This window comes from Suricata suricatta, chromosome 7 (genome assembly GCF_006229205.1).
Source record: "Suricata suricatta isolate VVHF042 chromosome 7, meerkat_22Aug2017_6uvM2_HiC, whole genome shotgun sequence".
NCBI lineage: Eukaryota > Metazoa > Chordata > Mammalia > Carnivora > Herpestidae > Suricata > Suricata suricatta.
In genome coordinates this window covers 71,699,975-71,717,910 of record NC_043706.1, presented here as the reverse complement: position 1 = coordinate 71,717,910, position 17,936 = coordinate 71,699,975, and the positions used below count along the sequence as shown (strand labels likewise).

At 39.1% G+C, this 17,936-nt stretch overlaps 1 protein-coding gene across 1 annotated transcript in view; it reads left to right on the top strand.

The window, feature by feature from the left end:
- Positions 1–13,490, top strand: part of ME1 (malic enzyme 1) — a 182,782-nt gene extending 169,292 nt beyond the window's left edge. The window contains exons 12-14 of the mRNA XM_029945152.1: positions 622–795; positions 8,039–8,137; positions 11,836–13,490. Of these exons, the coding sequence (XP_029801012.1) occupies positions 622–795; positions 8,039–8,137; positions 11,836–12,006 (444 nt within the window). The 3' untranslated portion in view covers positions 12,007–13,490. The remainder of the gene's footprint in view (positions 1–621; positions 796–8,038; positions 8,138–11,835) is intronic.
- The last annotated feature ends 4,446 nt before the right edge of the window (positions 13,491–17,936 follow it).

The window sequence follows — 17,936 nt, the reverse complement described above, 5'->3', positions numbered from 1 at the left end:
GGGATGCCTGGGTGGCTCTGTCAGTTAAGCGTCTGACTTTTGCTCGGGTCATAATCTCAAGGTTTGTGAGTTTGAGCCCCATGTCGAGCTCTGTGCTGACAGCTCAGAGCCTGGAGCCTGCTTTGAATTCTGTGTCTCTCTCTCTCTGTTCTTCCCCACTTACTCATGCTCTGTTCTCTCAAAAATAAACATTTTTTAAAAATCAAAGAAAAATGTGTAGATCCCTAAATTCTAATCCAAAATGTCATACTTTCTAGTACTATAATGTTAACCTATCATATTTTTCAGCTTCAGAAGTCTGTAGTCTAAAGCCCATATAGAAATGGTTGATAGGCTTCTGGGTTGGACCCCTGCAGAGAATACAGTGGTGGTCTTGGGGTATCCTGTGCTTTGCCTACTTCTGTGAGGAGTAGAGAGGGAGGCAGAGAACAGTAGTCATCACCCACTCCAGAATTTATTGCCAACATCTTAAAAGCTTGCCCCGACTTTATTAAAGAGTTAATGAAAATTAATCTTCTTTCTAAATACTTAGTACTTAACTATGGGGTAGTTCTGTTATGATATGTTTGTTTTAAAATATTGTGCTTCTTTTTTAAAGTAAGTTGTGTGTCTGTGTTGTAGGGGCGTGCGATTTTTGCCAGCGGCAGTCCTTTTGATCCAGTCACTCTTCCAGACGGACGGACCCTATATCCTGGCCAAGGAAACAATTCTTATGTGTTTCCTGGCGTTGCTCTCGGTGTTGTGGCTTGTGGATTGAGACATATCACAGATGAGGTTTTTCTCACAACTGCTGAGGTATTGTAACTACTCTGTGTTCACCAAGGCTGTAAAACACCAGAGGAGCTCAGTGTGGGTTGTTGAATGATTTATTTATATAGCACCTCAGCTCCCTCCCTATAAGATACAAAGCCTGAAGAAGAGGAAACCTCTCCTTGTGGAGAATAAGGGGTCGGTAGCAGGTCCATATTGGAGTCACTAGTAAAAGACTCTTCTTCAGTTGCTAGTAAAAAGCTGCTCTGATCTCTTTAAGGAACTCTTCCATCTTCATGAATACTTGCAGTCAAACTCTGTGACAGTAGTGACACAATTGAAAATACGGTTTCTAAATCATAATGAAGCAGTAAATACTTCTCCAAAGTTTCCTAAATTACAGCATTTTGAACGTTTAAAATGGAAGTCTGATTCGGTATACTGAAGACATGTTTATCATTGAAGGTTCAGGGCAGAAAACAAACTGCTCTAATGTTTTAAGCAGAAAGAAAATTGTAGCAGGGAATTAGTGTTTATAAGCTCATTAAAAGGACGGATGTGGGTTTGAGAGTGGGCCTTCGGGAAGGGTTCTCCGAACATCACAGGACAGACCCAGTAGGGAGTGGTGAGCTGTTCTTAAGAAGTGAAGGCTCTGAAACTTTACTTTAGTTGCAAAATAACGAGTTAGCCTGTCAAATTTCATGGATGCTGGCCAGCGACCCAAAACCCTGAGGTCAGAGAGAAAGACTTTATTGCTTACGGCACAAGAGGTACCATAAACTTCAGGTTCTCCTCAGTTCCCCTTGCCCCTCATGCTTCAGCGGGGTGATACAGTGATTGGGCATTTATCTTCAAAATCATGAGCTTTTGATAATCAGAATGTTCATCTGGTTGATACCATGTTTGAGCATGATGCAGTTCACAGATGAGAAATTTGAGTGAATTTCTTCTAAAATCAAACCACTGTACAACATGATAACTGAACCAAATAAAAGATGATTAAAATTTAAATATTTTCATCCCGCAAACATGCTGTTCTTTCTGTTTTGAAGAGGAACTCGGAGAATATAGATAAAGAGTCTTCCATTAATGTTGTGTTCTAAGGGGTAGAATCCCAGTGTTTAGAGCCTGGCATCATTCCGCGAGCAAGAATTGAAGGCTGTAGTGTTCAACTCCTTTCTTTTTCTTCACAGCAGTAAAAGCATGGCAGCTGGTGTCCCAGAGTTTAACTCATAAAATCTTGTTGAACATAAGTAGGTATTTAATCATTAAGAGAGCTTTCCACAGCTGTTCACACATTAAGGAAAATATAATTATTGTTCAATATAACAGACACATCGGGGGAAGATCTTTTACTCATTGTAGCCCATGTTTGCTTTCCTAAATAACTCCAGCACCATCTAGTGACAAACTTCATGAAAAAAAATCCTTCCATTTACCATCCAGGAAAGTAATAATTACTATCAAAATACTTGGGAGAAAAAATGTACTCTCAGCAGTGTTCTTAGAGCTGGTGATCTCTCTGACGACATCTTCTGGACCTTCCACTGGTTTTCTCTTCTGCTGCAACACAACAGTCTTGTTCTTCAGACCACCTCATTTTTTACTGTATCTTCTTGTCACGTCTCTTTTAACTAAGAGCTTTTTTCTGGCATTCATCTTTTTTTGTCCCAACTCTTTTCTTCCCTTTTCCTTATGGTTTCAGAGATCTCATCCATTCTCTAGTTTCCATAATCTTAATTCTAGAAGTGGCCAAATCTGTGTATCTCTAGTCCCGTCTCTTAACATGTCTCCAGTTACCTGATGGATATTTTCACAGAAACACTGTGCAGTTTCCTTTAACACAAAATGCATAAAACCATACTTCTCACCTTCCTTCACCCTCAATATTTGCATTGTGTTTAGTGATACTCCCTTCTAAGCAGACACCAAAACTTAGAAGCCAGACATTCTTTCATTCTCCCTGGTCCCAAAGCTTCAAACACACTCTGCATGCACACACCTGTAACTGCTCTATTATCCTGCCTGGAAAACTCTGGGAACTATTCTCTGCCTATCTAAGCCTATCCTTCTGGTACTTTACTCCCCACCTTATGCTGGAATCCTTTGGTAACTACCGTGGCTCATCTTGAGAAAAGGCTTAGGAAGGTTAATTATTTTGCCCAAATTCAAACAAATAGTAATTATTGCAGTTAGAATTTTAACATAGACCTACCTCACATCCACAGCCTGAGCTTTCAACCACCATGCTGTTACAACAAAGAGGTTTCTGGTTCTCCTGGCACTCTAGCAACCTTGTGAACCTCCTCTGCTAGGCCAGCCCTCCCGGGAACAGATTCCTCACCTCCTGTCCACATTTGAGAGGCGAGCCTTGGCTGCCTGTCCTTATACCATTCCTCCTGAATCACCTGCTCTGTGTCCTCTCACCTGCCGTGCCCCTTTCTGAGGTCTGCCTGGGAGACCCTATAGATGGTCCCCACAGACAACAGCATCTGGAGGAAACTTTGATTCATTCAAGTCACTGGATAACTGAAAATCCAGCCGCTGTTACATTGCCAAAATGAAATGAAAAGAGATCATTTGAAAGCGGACACAGTGTAGTTAGAGAGACACCAGTGGCATATCAAAAGCAGCAAATAGTTCTTGAGTGAATGAGCTAATAGGAGAGAGTGACATTAAGGCTCTTGTATATTCTCCCCTTTTCCTCCAGATCAATCCCTTCCATGTTAGTGATTTAATTCCTAACATTAAGCTCCCCTGGTCACCTGTGTGCTACTTGACTCTGTTCCACGGTGTCTCGGTTCTGTGTGTGACAGGCATACCTGTAGAGCAAAGATTCAGACTGTTCTTTACTCAGCAATCTTCTAACTGTCCCCAGTCTCTTTAAAATGATGTTGTGTGACATCCCAGAGAAGAAGCAATGTTGTTGGACACCAATGGTGGAGGAACAGAATACCTGTTATCTCAGAAATAATGTGCAGTTGATTGGTTACAGAAGTTGCCTCCAAATCAAAAAGCCAATAAGTGGATATATTGTAGAGCTAGATCTGGCCCCCAGAGCTGTTTTACTTCCATTCTGCCATGGTGACTGCCTCTCTGTTTTTTAAAAGTGAAATAGCTAAGAGGGGTGTCTGGGCTCAGTCGGTTGAGCGTCCTACTCTTAATATCCTCTCAGGTCATGATCTGAGAGGGAGTGAGATTGAGCCCTGTGCCAGGGTCTGTGCTGAGTGTGTATTGGGATTCTCTCTTTCTCTCTCCCTCTGCCCCGCCCCCACCGCTTGTGTGTGTGCACGTGTGTGCATATGTAAGCGTGCATGCTCTCTCAAAATAAATAAACGTTAAACAAAAAGTGAAATAGCTAAGACATACCAAACATTTACTTTCTCAGACAATGTGGTAAATTCCTTACTGGCATTTATTTTGTTTAATCTCATGAATTAGGAATTGTTAGTAGTCTTCTATCACCAAAGAGAAAACTAGGCTTAGGAAGATTAATTAATTTGCCCAAATTTAAACAAACAGTAACTATTGCAGTTAGAATTTGAATATAGACCTACCTCACATCACAGCCTGAGCCTGCAACCACCATGCTGTCTTATCCTATCAAGACCGTGCTACTCATTTTTTCTCTGTCCAGTTAAATAACAGTACTAAATATCTGTACAGGTTTTTGCTTTAACATCTGAGGAGTGCCATCTGATTTAAATCTGCTAAAAACCCTTTGCAGAACAGAAAGTAACAGGATTTTGTAAGCTGTCTAAATTCAGTGGGGCATCAACATAAAATGGTTTTGTTTTGCCTGACAATCATGGTTTTGAATAATTCACCATCAGGTCTCTCTTTTCTTTCTCCTCCTGGCATCTCAGTAACTTTCAATTCCGTTTTAATTCACCCATTCTTTTAACAAGTATTAATTAAGTACCTGCTATGTGCTAGGCATTATTCTGGGTACTGGGGGATATATCAGTGAACAATAATTAAACATATATTCTGTTCAGAATTTGTATCCAATTCACATATCATCTCTTGTGTCTTCCGGACAAGAGGCGTGCAGCAGCAGCTGGCAGAGGCCCCTCCTCCTTTACTCTCCTCCGTGCGGCACCTTGGGGGCTCAGGGGAAAGGCTGCGGCTAGGCACTGGAAACCTCCTCCCCCTTCTTATCAAGGCCTGTCTCCTCAAATGGGGTGGAAACAGAAAGGAAGGGTATGGAAAGGGGCAAACATGTCTTTTCTTTTTTCTTTTCTTCTTTTTCTCTTTTTCTTTTTCTTTTTTTCTCTTTTCTCATTTTCTCTTTTCTGTTTCCTTTTTTTAGAGAGCACATGAGCAGGTTAGAGGGGTTGGGGGGACAGAGAGAGAGGGAGAGAGAATGAGAATCCTAAGCAGGTTCCACGCCCAGTGCAGAGCCCAACACAGGGCTCTATCCCACGATCCTGGGATCATGGCCTCAGCCAAAATCAAGAGCCAGCCATTCAACCAACTGAGCCATCCATCTAGGCACCCCAAACATGCCTTTTATTAACTCTCCACTTTTTCAGGCCATCGAACCATCTGAGGCAGGGGCCCATATCTGGCTTTCTCATGGGGTATGTGTACAGAGTTTAGGGGACCTTTGGGCCCCTCTGTGGCATGACTTGAGAGACCTGGCTCCAGTTGGGTCTTCTCCCCTTGCTCAGTGTTCCCAGCCTGTGAAATCCTCCTCAGGGTTGGAAACTTGGCCTTGGTAGCTCATGCCTTCTGGGGGTACAGGCTCCTCCCCAGCTCCCCCCCCACACCTTTCTGTCTGATCCTCCTTTCCCATTTTCTTCACCTCTACTTACATGAACATGTCTATACCTGCTCAGGCTAAGTGAGGAAGAGAATGCCAAACCTAAGGCTTTCGAGAGGAGGCAGTGTGCAAGGAGGGGAAGGAAAGCTGCTGCATCACCCACTAGGCCAAATGATGGTTCTGGGGGCTCTCCCTGATTTTCTCCATCTCAGCCTTCTGTAAAGGGGTGGCTGTGCTTGCGGGGGTGGCAGGGCTGATTCTGCCACCTCTTAGGTTCTGCAGGACATGGTGGTCCCCACTTGGTGGCTTCATTATAATGTGGATCACTTAATTCTAGTGTTCTAGTGTTGGGGGCCCTGATCACCAATTCTGGGGCAAAGGGGAAGTTTTGCTCAACATCCTGTTATAAAGGCAGGAAATAAAGCACTTAAACAATGTCTTTATTATAAATTCTTTGTGATCAGCTTTCTGTAATTATGATTATACATTATATTTTATATAATATGCAGTGTCACTTTAATCAAACAAGTTATACTAGTAACTTGATCTTGCTCTCCCTGCACCCCACACTCCTGCCTAAATATCCTCATTCAGAAGTCCTCAGTCAGCCATAGGATTTAACCAAAATTTCTTAATTTGGCATTGACAGTGCTCTAATCCTTATTCTCTATTCACACCTCGCCTTGTATCCCCAGATGAGGACACTGGCAATTACTGAGTCCAGCACATACATCTCTGCCTTTGATTTGAGTCTGTCATCTTTCTGGAGTGTTCCCCACCTCCCCCTTCCCTTTTGTCTGATGCCTTGCTCCCCTTTGGTCCCATGCTCAGGCTCCCTCCACTGTACCTCTGGATTTCTTAGCCCTCACATGGCCCCTTTGGCCTGGGTTCTCTTCTCTTCAGTATTGCTGGTTTTTTCCTCACTAACTTATAATTCTCTCAAGAGCAGGAACTGCTTTTTTGTCCTCTGTTAGTGTTATGCTTGCTCAGTTGTCTTTCATATTTGCTGATGGCAATAAAACAATTACAGAACTAATTTCATGATTTAATAAAATCTAAGATATTAATAGATTCTGAAAAATAAGTGTTTGCTTATGCAGAATGTTTCAAATGAGGAAGAATTTTCTACTTCCTGTCTGCACCCTCAGGTCTATTAAATAACGGAGTCAGCCATCCACTGCGTTAGACTTGCCACACCGAAACACCTAATTAAATCAAAGTCCTAGAGCTGGAGGGAACATCACTGTTGCCGGTCTACCTCTGTTCCCCAGAAGGCTCAGCAAATAACGGAGCTTGTAGGACTATATTGTTGAACCATTTGAGAGCAACTTACATTATCATGTCCCTTCAGAACTTGTTTCTATGTGATCTCTGTACCATTTTCAATTCAAGAACTTTAACACTGATATTATTATCTAAGGCACAGTCCAAATTTAAATTTTGCCAATTATCCATTAAAAAGGGCCTTTATAGCCTCTAGACTAATCCTTTAAACTACAAGAATATTTCAGTCTTTCCTTTATGGCACTGACATTTGGGAGCACACAGGCCAGTTGTTTTTTACAATGTTCCCCACTTTGGGTTTATCTGATTGTTTCCTCATGATTGGATTCAAGTTATGCGGTTTTGTTAAATGCCTAATGATTGCATCCTTCTTAGTGCATCACATCAGGAGGCATGTAATGTCAATCTGTCTCATTAAAAAAAATTACTGAGGTATGATTAATATAACAAAAAGCTGTACATACTTAATCACACAACTTCATCACCAAAATATATGTCATAAATATATCCATCACTGCCAAATGTTCTTTTCTCCTCTGTTTATTAGTGTGTGTGTGTGTGTGTGTGTGTGTGTGTGTGTGAGAGAGAGAGAGAGAGAGAGAGAGAGAGAGAGTGAGCAAAGGAGAGAAGGAGATAAGGACACTTACCATAATAAGATCTATCCTCTTAGCAGATTTTTTAAGTATATGCCATTTAATATAGAAATGGAGAGTGGTCTGGGAACAGCAAATGCTGAGACCAGTTAGGTGATTCAGAGAATCCAGAATCTGGGTAAACTGAAATCCTACTTGCAATGTAACTCCAAAATGGCTTTCTCGGCCCCCTGTCAGAATACATGAACTGGGAGAAGCAGCGTGATCAGCCATGGATCCCTTCCCTTCTTTACTCTCAGGGTCCTTGTCCATCACTTCTGTCATCCTTCTCTGCCTTCCACACTCCTGTCTCCCCTGTTCCTCTAGCGCATCAGACGGAAAAGCTCTCTTGGCACAGTAGAAAAGGAATTGGAGTAAGAGGCCGTGCAGATTCTATTCCCTTCTTTACTAATGGGGTGATCCCACCAGTCACCAAGTCTTCTGGGCTCAGTTTCCCCATCAACAAAGGGAGAGTCAAAATTAGATGATCATATTAATGTGACCTGCTTCCATACATGACCATATGTGACCATTCACTAGTTGTCCTCATAACCATCACACTGTATGGTGTGAAGTCACAACATATTTGTCTTTCTTTTTTTGAAAGGTTATAGCCCAGGAAGTATCAGATAAACACTTGGAAGAGGGCCGGCTTTATCCTCCTTTGGACACTATTAGAGATGTTTCTCTGAAAATCGCAACAAAGGTAACACCACTCTTTTTCAAGTCTTATTATTTTTCTTTCCTTCTATTGCTAAATATGCATTTTTGGTACTAAAAATCACTTCACTTCCTTAAACTGTACATCTGTATCAACTTATTTTGCAAAAGTCAGAGAAATGAGACAGTGCTTTAGCAGAGCTTAGGAACTATAGTTCATCCCTAGGAATGGAAGAATTGGACTGCATTATTGGTTTCCCTATCATCCCTTTTCTGTTCTAAAATCTAAATAAGTTAGTAGGATTCCCTTTCAGTTAGGTTTCTCCTATGTCACCTTTTTTAACTTACTGTTTTCCATATTTCACTTGTATAGTCACGAAAATACTGCAGATATGGTAGAGTAACATTTAGAATCACTTGAATCACTTCTCTTATCCATGTTTCCATGATGTATAGCATCTTAAAGATCATAATTGATAATACTGGGCAGAGAGCTAAACACTGAGGGCAAGGAACTCAAAGCTGTTAGGGTGGCAGATGAGCTAATGAAGCACTTAGTCAAGAAGAACCTAAAGATAGAGAAATTTTCTGTAATTAAGATGAGAGAGGATTGACTTTTTTTGCAATATAATTATATTAGCCTCCTAGGCCCACCATAACAAAATACCACAGACTGGGTGGCTCAAACAACAGAAATTTCTTTTTTCACAGTTCTGGGGGCTTTTCTGGGGAAATCTAAGATTAAGGGTAGAAGGCTTATTTCCTTGGAGGGCTCACTCCTTGGCTTATAGGTGACTGCCTCACTATGTCTTCACATGGTCTTTTCTTAGTGCACAAACATCCCTGGCTCTTTGGGGGTGTCCAGATTTACCCCTCATATAAGAACACTAGTCAGTTTGGATTAGGGCCCACCGAAACAAACTCATTTTTAACTTAATTACCTCTTTAAAGTCCCTGTCTCCAAACATAATCACACTCTGACTATGCAGATATTGGCTGGATAACTCCTGCTTGTGGGGATTATCTTGGGCATTATAGAAAGCTTAGCATATCTGGCCTCTACCCACCAGAGGTCACAGCCTCTGCCCAGTTGTGGCAACCAAAAATGTCTCCAGACATTGCCAACTATCCCCTCAGGGGAAAAATTGCTTTTTGGTTGAAAATCAAAACTATTAGCAAATTTACCAAAACAGTACCATATTTAGGATTTATGGATCATTATTTGTCTTGTTGATTGAAGGCATATGCTTCAAAAACCAATTGTTCGAAAAATTGTAGATAATCTGCTTGGTTACCTATTCATGAAAGAGCATCCATTTATTTTCTACTATTTATATCTCCTAGTTTTTAACTAGTTTAAATGGTTAATACACTGAGCAGTACATTATTATGTTAAATTCATTTTGAAGATTTAAACAAAAAGGTGTTGGGGCTCCTGGGTGGCTCAGTTGGTTAAGTGTCAACTTCAGCTCAGGTCATAATCTCATGGATCGTGAGTTCAAGCTCCACATCAGGCTCTGTGCTGACAGCTGATAGCCTGGAGCCCACTTTGGATTCTGTGTCTCCCTCTCTCTCCCCGCCCCTCCCCTGCTCTTACTCTTTCTCTCTCTCAAAAATAAACAAACATTAGTAAAAAGGTGTTAGCTTATGATTAGAGGAAAAAGTACAAAAGCAAAGGATCTCAAGGAAGTTCAGAGAGATCTTCTACCTAGAATCATGGGAAAATACAGAGTGCAGAGACAGAAACTGGGAAATCAGGACAAAGAATCAAGTTGTGGAAGGAGGATGGTGTAAGTGACCTGCGAGTTTGAGGCTTCAGGGCATATTCACATACAATTCATACAATTCCAGCAAGTCGATGGAAATAGTTGAAACTTAAGGAGATACTAGATATAAAGATGTGGGAACTATTTTTCTCCAGGAGTGTGTGGAGCTACCAGGACAGCAAGTATAGACAGGTGAGAACATGGTTTGTTACTCTGTCCAGAGCACAGAGGCAAGAAGCCAGTGAAGAGAAGTTAGGATTTTAAGAAGAGACTCAGAACTGAGCAGCATGTCAGAAATTAGACAAGACACAGTGTCAAGATGGGAGTGGAAGTTGTGGTGGACACTGATCTCCTGGTGAGATAAATCTGCAGAGTCAGCAGGACCTTTTACAAAAGCACTTTCAGTAGCCCAGAAGTTACCTGGGAGAATTAGGAAAGCACCAGAGTACACACTGCTCTTGCAGACTCTGGCGTTGAGGGTGGAGACCTCACTGAGAGGAGGGGTCACTGATACAGGATGTCCTGGGACCAGAACGAGGGGTGAACTTCCACACAGTCTGTGTCAGGAATGAAATGATGTTTTTATTGTAAAAGTAGTATAACTATTGTAAACAGGTACAAGGGGTCTCTGGGGTGATGGAAATGTTCTAAAAGTGGATTTGGTAACAGTTGCACAACTCTGTGAATTGACAAAAATAATTTCACTGTGCACTTAAAATGTTTGGCTATTGCCATCAGTCAATTATACCTCAAAAAAGCTGTTAGCTAGTAATAATACCACCTTATAGGTACTCTGGGAAATAGAGAAGAAACTACCTGGTGTGTTTGCCTCCAGTCTTTTTTTTTATTGGCTTGCTATCTTTGCTAACACTGTCATAATCATGGCATATACATCTGTTCTGTGTGTTTTTCATGAATATTTCTCCATAAGATGGCAGTCTTTGTAACCATAATTTTTCACAATGTGCAATTTTGCATTGAGAAGAAATACTTAATCATTCCAGTATTCTTCAAAATCAGACTTATCCAAATAACCCTGTTATTCAGATATCTCCGAGTGATTGCATTTTTACAACTGGCATGAATTAAAGGGTGCATATAGAGTGACAATTTTGACAAGAGGGAGAATCCATTCTTCTCAAAGTAAGGAAAGAGCGAATGTTTGAAGATATAGAGGAGTTCATCTGAGTTGTTGGAAGGGGAAATTGAGATTGTTTTCTCTGATTAGCTGGAAAGTTCTCAGTACTGTATAAGTCAAATGCAGATATGAAGCAAGGAGGTTTGAAATTGCCTTGTGAGAATGCGGAGAGAAAAGGTTTTTGTTTGTTCCTTAAGAAAAGGATAAAAGCATAATATGCAACCACATCAACCCAGATAAGATTAAGGATGACATTGCTAGAGGCGACCATGATGGGGGTGGGGTGGAGCCAGCACTGCGGGTTGCCCGACCAGAAACTAGAATGGAGAGTGTGACAGCAAGACAGGGAGACCTGAGATTCTGTGATACTGGCGAGGGGCATTGAAACTGACTGTGGAGTGGAGCGGATTAGGTGAGCAGGGATAAATAAGGACATTTTGTAGGAGGCTGTGGTCAGGACAGGGATTGTTGATAGCACATGCTGTCTGACTTCAAACTTAGCAGGAATATTAAGGTATTTAGTTCAAGTTAGTTTTCTTTCAGGTCATGTTAAAACTTTTACCACTGGATTATCTGAAATCCTGTTGTAATCACACTTGATAAATCTCTACTCTTCACACTTTCCATTGTCGGCAATGTCCTATTCTCCTCCTGCTTTGTGATTTATAATTGCGTTTTCCTTTTCTGTCTTCTTTGTGTATGTGAGCTTTTATTATAATGTAACTTAATCTTTTGTAAACAGACAAGGCATAAATTAATTTTTGAAACAGATAAAAACTGACATGTACTCACCATTAACTCTGTTCATTAAAATAATTAATATTCTTTTTTTATTCCTAGATTGTGAAAGATGCTTACCAAGAAAAGACAGCCACAGTTTATCCTGAACCCCAAAACAAGGAAGCATTTGTCTGCTCTCAGATGTATAGCACTGATTATGACCAGATTCTACCTGATTGTTATTCTTGGCCTGAAGAGGCCCAGAAAATACAGACCAAACTTGACCAGTAGCATAATTACTGGCATTTCTAATTCCATTAATGAGATCTTAAAGTCTTTCATAATTTTTAAAGATTGGAATCTTTTCTAATTATTCAAAATATGATAGACTAGGGTAATTTTACTTTAACTATAAAAATTCACGGAAGAATATTAATACACTTATACAACACACTAGACAATTTTGCTTCATTTACTTTCTCGTTATTTATGTTTTTTCCCTTAATTATTTTGCCCAAGTTCTCTTTAAAAGCTGTTGTACCTACTACTGAGAAAAACACCATTTTTATATAGGGAACTAATGGAAAGACCAAAATTAGTAATAAATTGATATGCTCAACATTAAAATCCTTAATTGTTTTGTTGACTACTCTGTTAAAAATCTACTCTCCTTTTTTTATAAAGATAGAAATGAATCTAGGCATAGATGAATTTTTACTAAAAGCAGAAACAACACTAACTTTGTTGCCTAGAGAAAAAGAACCTCTCAGGTATTTTTATTCCAGTCCTACCTTCTATTAGTTCTTCTAGTGCAACTGAACTCTAACATTTCTAAGAAAGATCATTGCTGTTTACAACGCCTTGTGCAGCCTTAGATTTTAATGTTCTTTCCCAGTTGTTACATCTTCTTATCATCTCGGTTCTCAGTCAGATATCCCTTCTAGAAGCACTTTTCTTCCTTCCCTTGAGAGAATGCCCTATCCGTCACACTATTGCTGCTGACTATTTGCAGGCTGTGGTGCCTGTCCAGAAGTTGGTACCTTCAGTTCAGCATCGCCTGAACCACGGAAAGAGCTGAAAGAGAGTAGGTAATATCCTTGAGAAAGGGCCGCCCGTGGAGCTGACCTCTTAGGACAAAGCTCTCTGGAGTCAGGGGCGAGAGGGTGGTTCCCAGACAAGCTGGGCTCCCGCATAAGTGACCTGCCCTCACGTTTCCTTGATTAGCTCAGGTAATTAGAGCTCACTGTGTTATAATAAACTCACTTTCCTCTGAGGTTGGAGGAAATTTTGTAACCCAAGTCCCCAATATCAGAAACTATCTTTACATCAGGTATTAAGATATTCTAATTACCATCAGTAATTATTGCCCAGAAATTAATGTTAACTTCCAGTTTTACTTTAGAAATTAATAACTAAACCAATGGAAACCATTTTAAATTCTTAAGCTCAGGTGCAATAACATTTTATGTTTATTTATAGAATTATTTGGAGAATTTCCGTTCTTGAAATAATGCTTTTCAAAAGTATAAGAAGATGTTCAAGATAAACTATACTATACAATGGTTTTATTGAAAGTTGAAGATTACACCGATTGTGAATAGACAGGGTGGCGTTATTTCTGAAAGTAATATTTAGTCAAGAGTTTCCTCAATATAGTTACTTTGAAAAGATCCAGAATGCTTATTTCTTGTCTGTTTCCATGTTGTCTTGCAACTCCAACTAAATGTACTTACCTATGCAAAAGATTTTATTAAAGCATAGAAAAAGTAAATGAATAAAGTTTTGATTGTCTTTTTCTCTTAAAATATTGCTACATTTTAAAATGATAATACTGGGCCTTGGCAGTCATGTGACACTGTATGAATTTAAAAAATATTCTTATATATTCAGTATGAAGTTCAGTATGAACTTCATTTAATACATGCTTCCTTATCCTCAGGGAACGATGATGAAACAAGCATTGGTTGATTACTTACTAGGTTTCAAGTATCTGTATAGATTATCTTATTTAATGCAGTCTCCACAAGTTCCTATGAAGTGTATTTTAAGTGACTTACCAAGTCCATAGAGCTAATAAGTGAAGGAGGTGGGCTCTAAATCATGTTTATCTTGCTTCATAGTCTGCTCTCTTTTAGCTAGAGTGCAGTCCAGAACAGCACTGTACCATAGATGAAGTGAGCCACCTGTGGAATTTCTGATGGCCTCATAAAAAGAAGACATCGGCGGAATCCATGTTAAAAATTTTACTTAAACTGACATCTCCAGCTTATCGTTTCAATATGTAATCCATATAAAAATATTAATGAAATACTTTATCTTATACTAACCTTCAAAATCTAGATATTTTCATATACATCCAAGTCTTGGAAGCTCACAGACCTACTGAATATATGAATTACGAAGATAGCACAAACATCAATGGATAAAAAGAATAGAGTGTTTAGCAAAAGGATTGGGAAAACTGATCTACCACATGGAGAAAATTAAAACTAGAACCCTACCTTATATTATTTAAAAAATGGGCACTTAGAATAGTTAAATACCTAAATCTAAATTGAAAAAATATAAAATTAATTGGGGTGCCTGAGTGGCTCAGTCGGTTAAGACTCCGACTTCGGCTCAGGTCATGATCTCACGTTGGTGGGTTCGAGCCCCGCATCGGGCTCTGTGCTGACAGCTCAGAGACTGGAGCCTGCTTCCGGTTCTGTGCGTGTGTCTCTCTCTGCCCCTCCCACTCATGTTCTGTCTCTCTCTGTCTTAAAAATAAAACATTAAAAAATAGATAAAATTAATAAAAATTAATGTAGCAAAATACCTTTGGGACCTCAAGAACCTGAACATGAGGTAAACAATGGATGGAATACATTATCTAAGCATGGGAAGGTTTGGGCTGACAATGCCATAATGTAAAGAGTGAAGAAATCCAGGAACTGGGGGATAGGATGTTTGCTTCTATTGACATGGGTTCATAAAGAAAGAGATCAGTGAGGCTCCAAGTTCTCAGCTCAAGGCAATGCTTATGTTTGTGCCAAAAGAATCTCTTCTGTCTTATAGCTTTAAGGCTGAAATAACTGAAAACAGTCATACTTAATCCTACTCATTGCCAACTTATACTAGGAGTTGCATTCACAGCTTCACCAAACCTTGTATTTAGGAATATTGACCAGAAACAGAGGACCTGTTTGGAATGGGGATCTATGGGTGGGGGGATTTAGGAAGACATGTGATACCCTAAGCTACTGTGAACAATAACCCAGGTTTGAACACTGAAAGTTCAGTGTCCCAGGAAACTCCTCAACCCCTAGGCAAGCTGGAAGAATTAACATGACCTCCCTTGCTAGTCAACGTGGGAACTCTGCCTGTCCTAAAGAGGTTGTTACTGCCTTGCTTGAAGATTCTGTGATCCCCTCACTCAGTTTACCTCCTGCTCTTCCCACATTACTTCTCATGAGCTCCATACACTTCATATCAGATTCCAGAGAGGAGCTGTGTTGGATACAGTAGAAAGGGAAACCCAGGAGAAGAATCCCACCAAAAGAACTCTTGACTCTGCTTATTTATATTGGCGAAGCCCCAAGGGAAAATTTATGGAATTTTGAAAATGTACTGAGAAAGGGGAAGTGCACTTTTGGATTGGATAGAATTGACTGAGGGGGTGTACTTGTCAGATTCTGCATTGGTGTGCTGCCTTGAGCAGCTGAAAGTCATTCTACTTGTTGGTTCAGTTACTTGACTGAAATATGGACTTACTAATGAAATTAAATGAAACAGAATGCAAATGTTCTCTGAAATAATATAAGGGAATTCAAAGATTTCAATGATAGGAGTGTTGGAGTGGATTTGTAACCTGACCAACTTAATTCTAGTGGTCTTCTAAGTCTCCTGAGAAGACCTTGTTACTGACCCTCCTTTCACTAGAGCCTTGAGAAATACACTGGTAAAGGGAATAGCAGCATTCATGGAAAGTATTGATTTTTACGCTGGGGTGTAATTAACATTATATTAGCTTCCCATATACAGCATGATTAGATATTTGTATACGATTGAAAATGATCACACAAAGTCTAATATCCATCGCCAAATTTTGTTCTTGTGATGAGAACTTTTAAGATTTACTCTCAGCAACTTCCAAATATGCAATAGAGTATTATTAAGTATAGTCACCACACTTTTTTATGCAGATTCTGAATATTTATGTAGATTCCGAATATAAGAGAGATCATACAGTATTTTTCTCTGACTTATTTCACTTAGCATAATGCCCACAAGATCCATCCATGTTGTCACAAATGGCAAGATTTTATTTTTTGTGTGACTGGACTATATATATATATATATATATATATATATGTATATATTATATATATATATATATATTACATTTTTTAATCCATTCACCTGCTATTGGACACTTAGTTTGTTTTCATGTCTTGACTATTGAAATTAATGTTGCAATAAACATGGACGTGCAGATATCTTTTCTAATCAGCATTTTCATTTCCTTTGGATAAATACCCAAAACTGGAAGTGTTGGATCATATGGTATATATATTTTTAATTTTTTGAGGAATCTCCATACAGTTTTCCACAGTAGTTGCACCAATTTACATTTCCACCAACAGTGCTGAAGTGTTCCCTTTTCTCCACATCCTCACCAACACTCGTTATTTCTTTTTGATAACAGCCATTCTACCAGGTGTGATGTAATATCTCATTGTGGTATTGATTTGTGTTTCCTTGATGATTAGTGATGAGCATCTTTTCATGTGTCTGTTTGCCATCTGTAGGTCTTCTTAGTAAAAATGTCTATTCAGATCCTCTGCCTGTTTTCTAATTGGATTTTTTCTGTTGAGTTTTCTGAGTTCTTTATATATTTTGGATATTAACCTCTTATCAAATATATGATTTGCAAATATTTCCTTCCATTCAGTAGGAGTTTTTCATTTTGTTTGTTTCTTTGTGTAGAAGCTTTTCAGTTTTGATTTGGTCTTAGTTGCATATTTTTACTTTTTTTTTGCCTTTGCTTCTGGTGTCAAAAAAAAATCTCATCACCAAAACTGACATCAAGGTACTTACTGCCTATACTTTCTTTTATGAATTTTATGGCTTCAGGTTTTTCATTCAAATCTTTAATCCATGTTGAGTTGGTTTTTATGAATGGTATAAGATAGGCACTGAGTTTCAGTCTTTTGCATGTGGCTGTCCAGTTTTTCCAACATTGATATTGAAAGATTGTTTTCCCCTGTTGTATATTCTTGGTACCTTTATTGTAAATTAATTGACTACATATGCATGGGTTTACTTCTGAGTTATTTTGTTCCATTGATCTATGTGTCTTTTTATACCAGTGCCATGCTATTTTGATCATTATGGCTTTGTGATATAGTTTGAAGTGAGGGAGTGTGATACTTCCAGCTGTGTTCTTCTTTCTCAAGATTAACTGTTTGGATTCTTTTGGGGTTCTATGCAAATTTTAGGATTGTTTGCTCCATTTCTGTGAAAAATGCCATTGGAATTTTTGATAAGGATTGCATTGAGTCTGTAGGTTGCTTTGGGTGGTATGGACATTTTATTTTTATTTTTAATGATTTGTTTTTAATTTTTTATGGGTTTTTTTTTTTTTTTGAGAGACAGCGAGCAGGGGAGGGTCAGAGAGAGAGAGAGGGAGACACAGAATCTGAAGCAGGCTTCAGGCTCTAAGCCAGCTGTCAGCACAGAGTCCGACGCAGGGCTCAAACCCACAAACCATGAGATCATGACCTGAGCTAAAGCTGGACGCTTAATTGACTGAACCACCCAGGTGCCCCGAACATTTTAACAATATTAATTCTTCCAGTCCATGAACATGAAATATCTTTCTACTTATTTTTGTTGTCTTCAGTTTCGCTCATTAATGTCTTATAGTTTTCAGCATAGAGTTCTTTCACTTTCTTGGTTAAATTTATTTCTAGGTTATTTTTTGTTGCTGTTGTTTTTATTTTGGGTGTTGTTGGTTTTTTTTGGTGTAATTATAAATGGGATTGTTAATTTTTCTTTCTGATGGTTTGTTATTGGTGTATAGAAATGCAACAGATTTTTGTATATTGATCTTTTATAGCTTTATTGAATTCATTTATTCTAACAGAATTTTGTTAGTTATGGTTTTCTCTATATAGTGTCATATCATCTGAAATAGAGACAGTTTTACTTCTTTCTTTCCAACATGGATGCCTTATTTATTT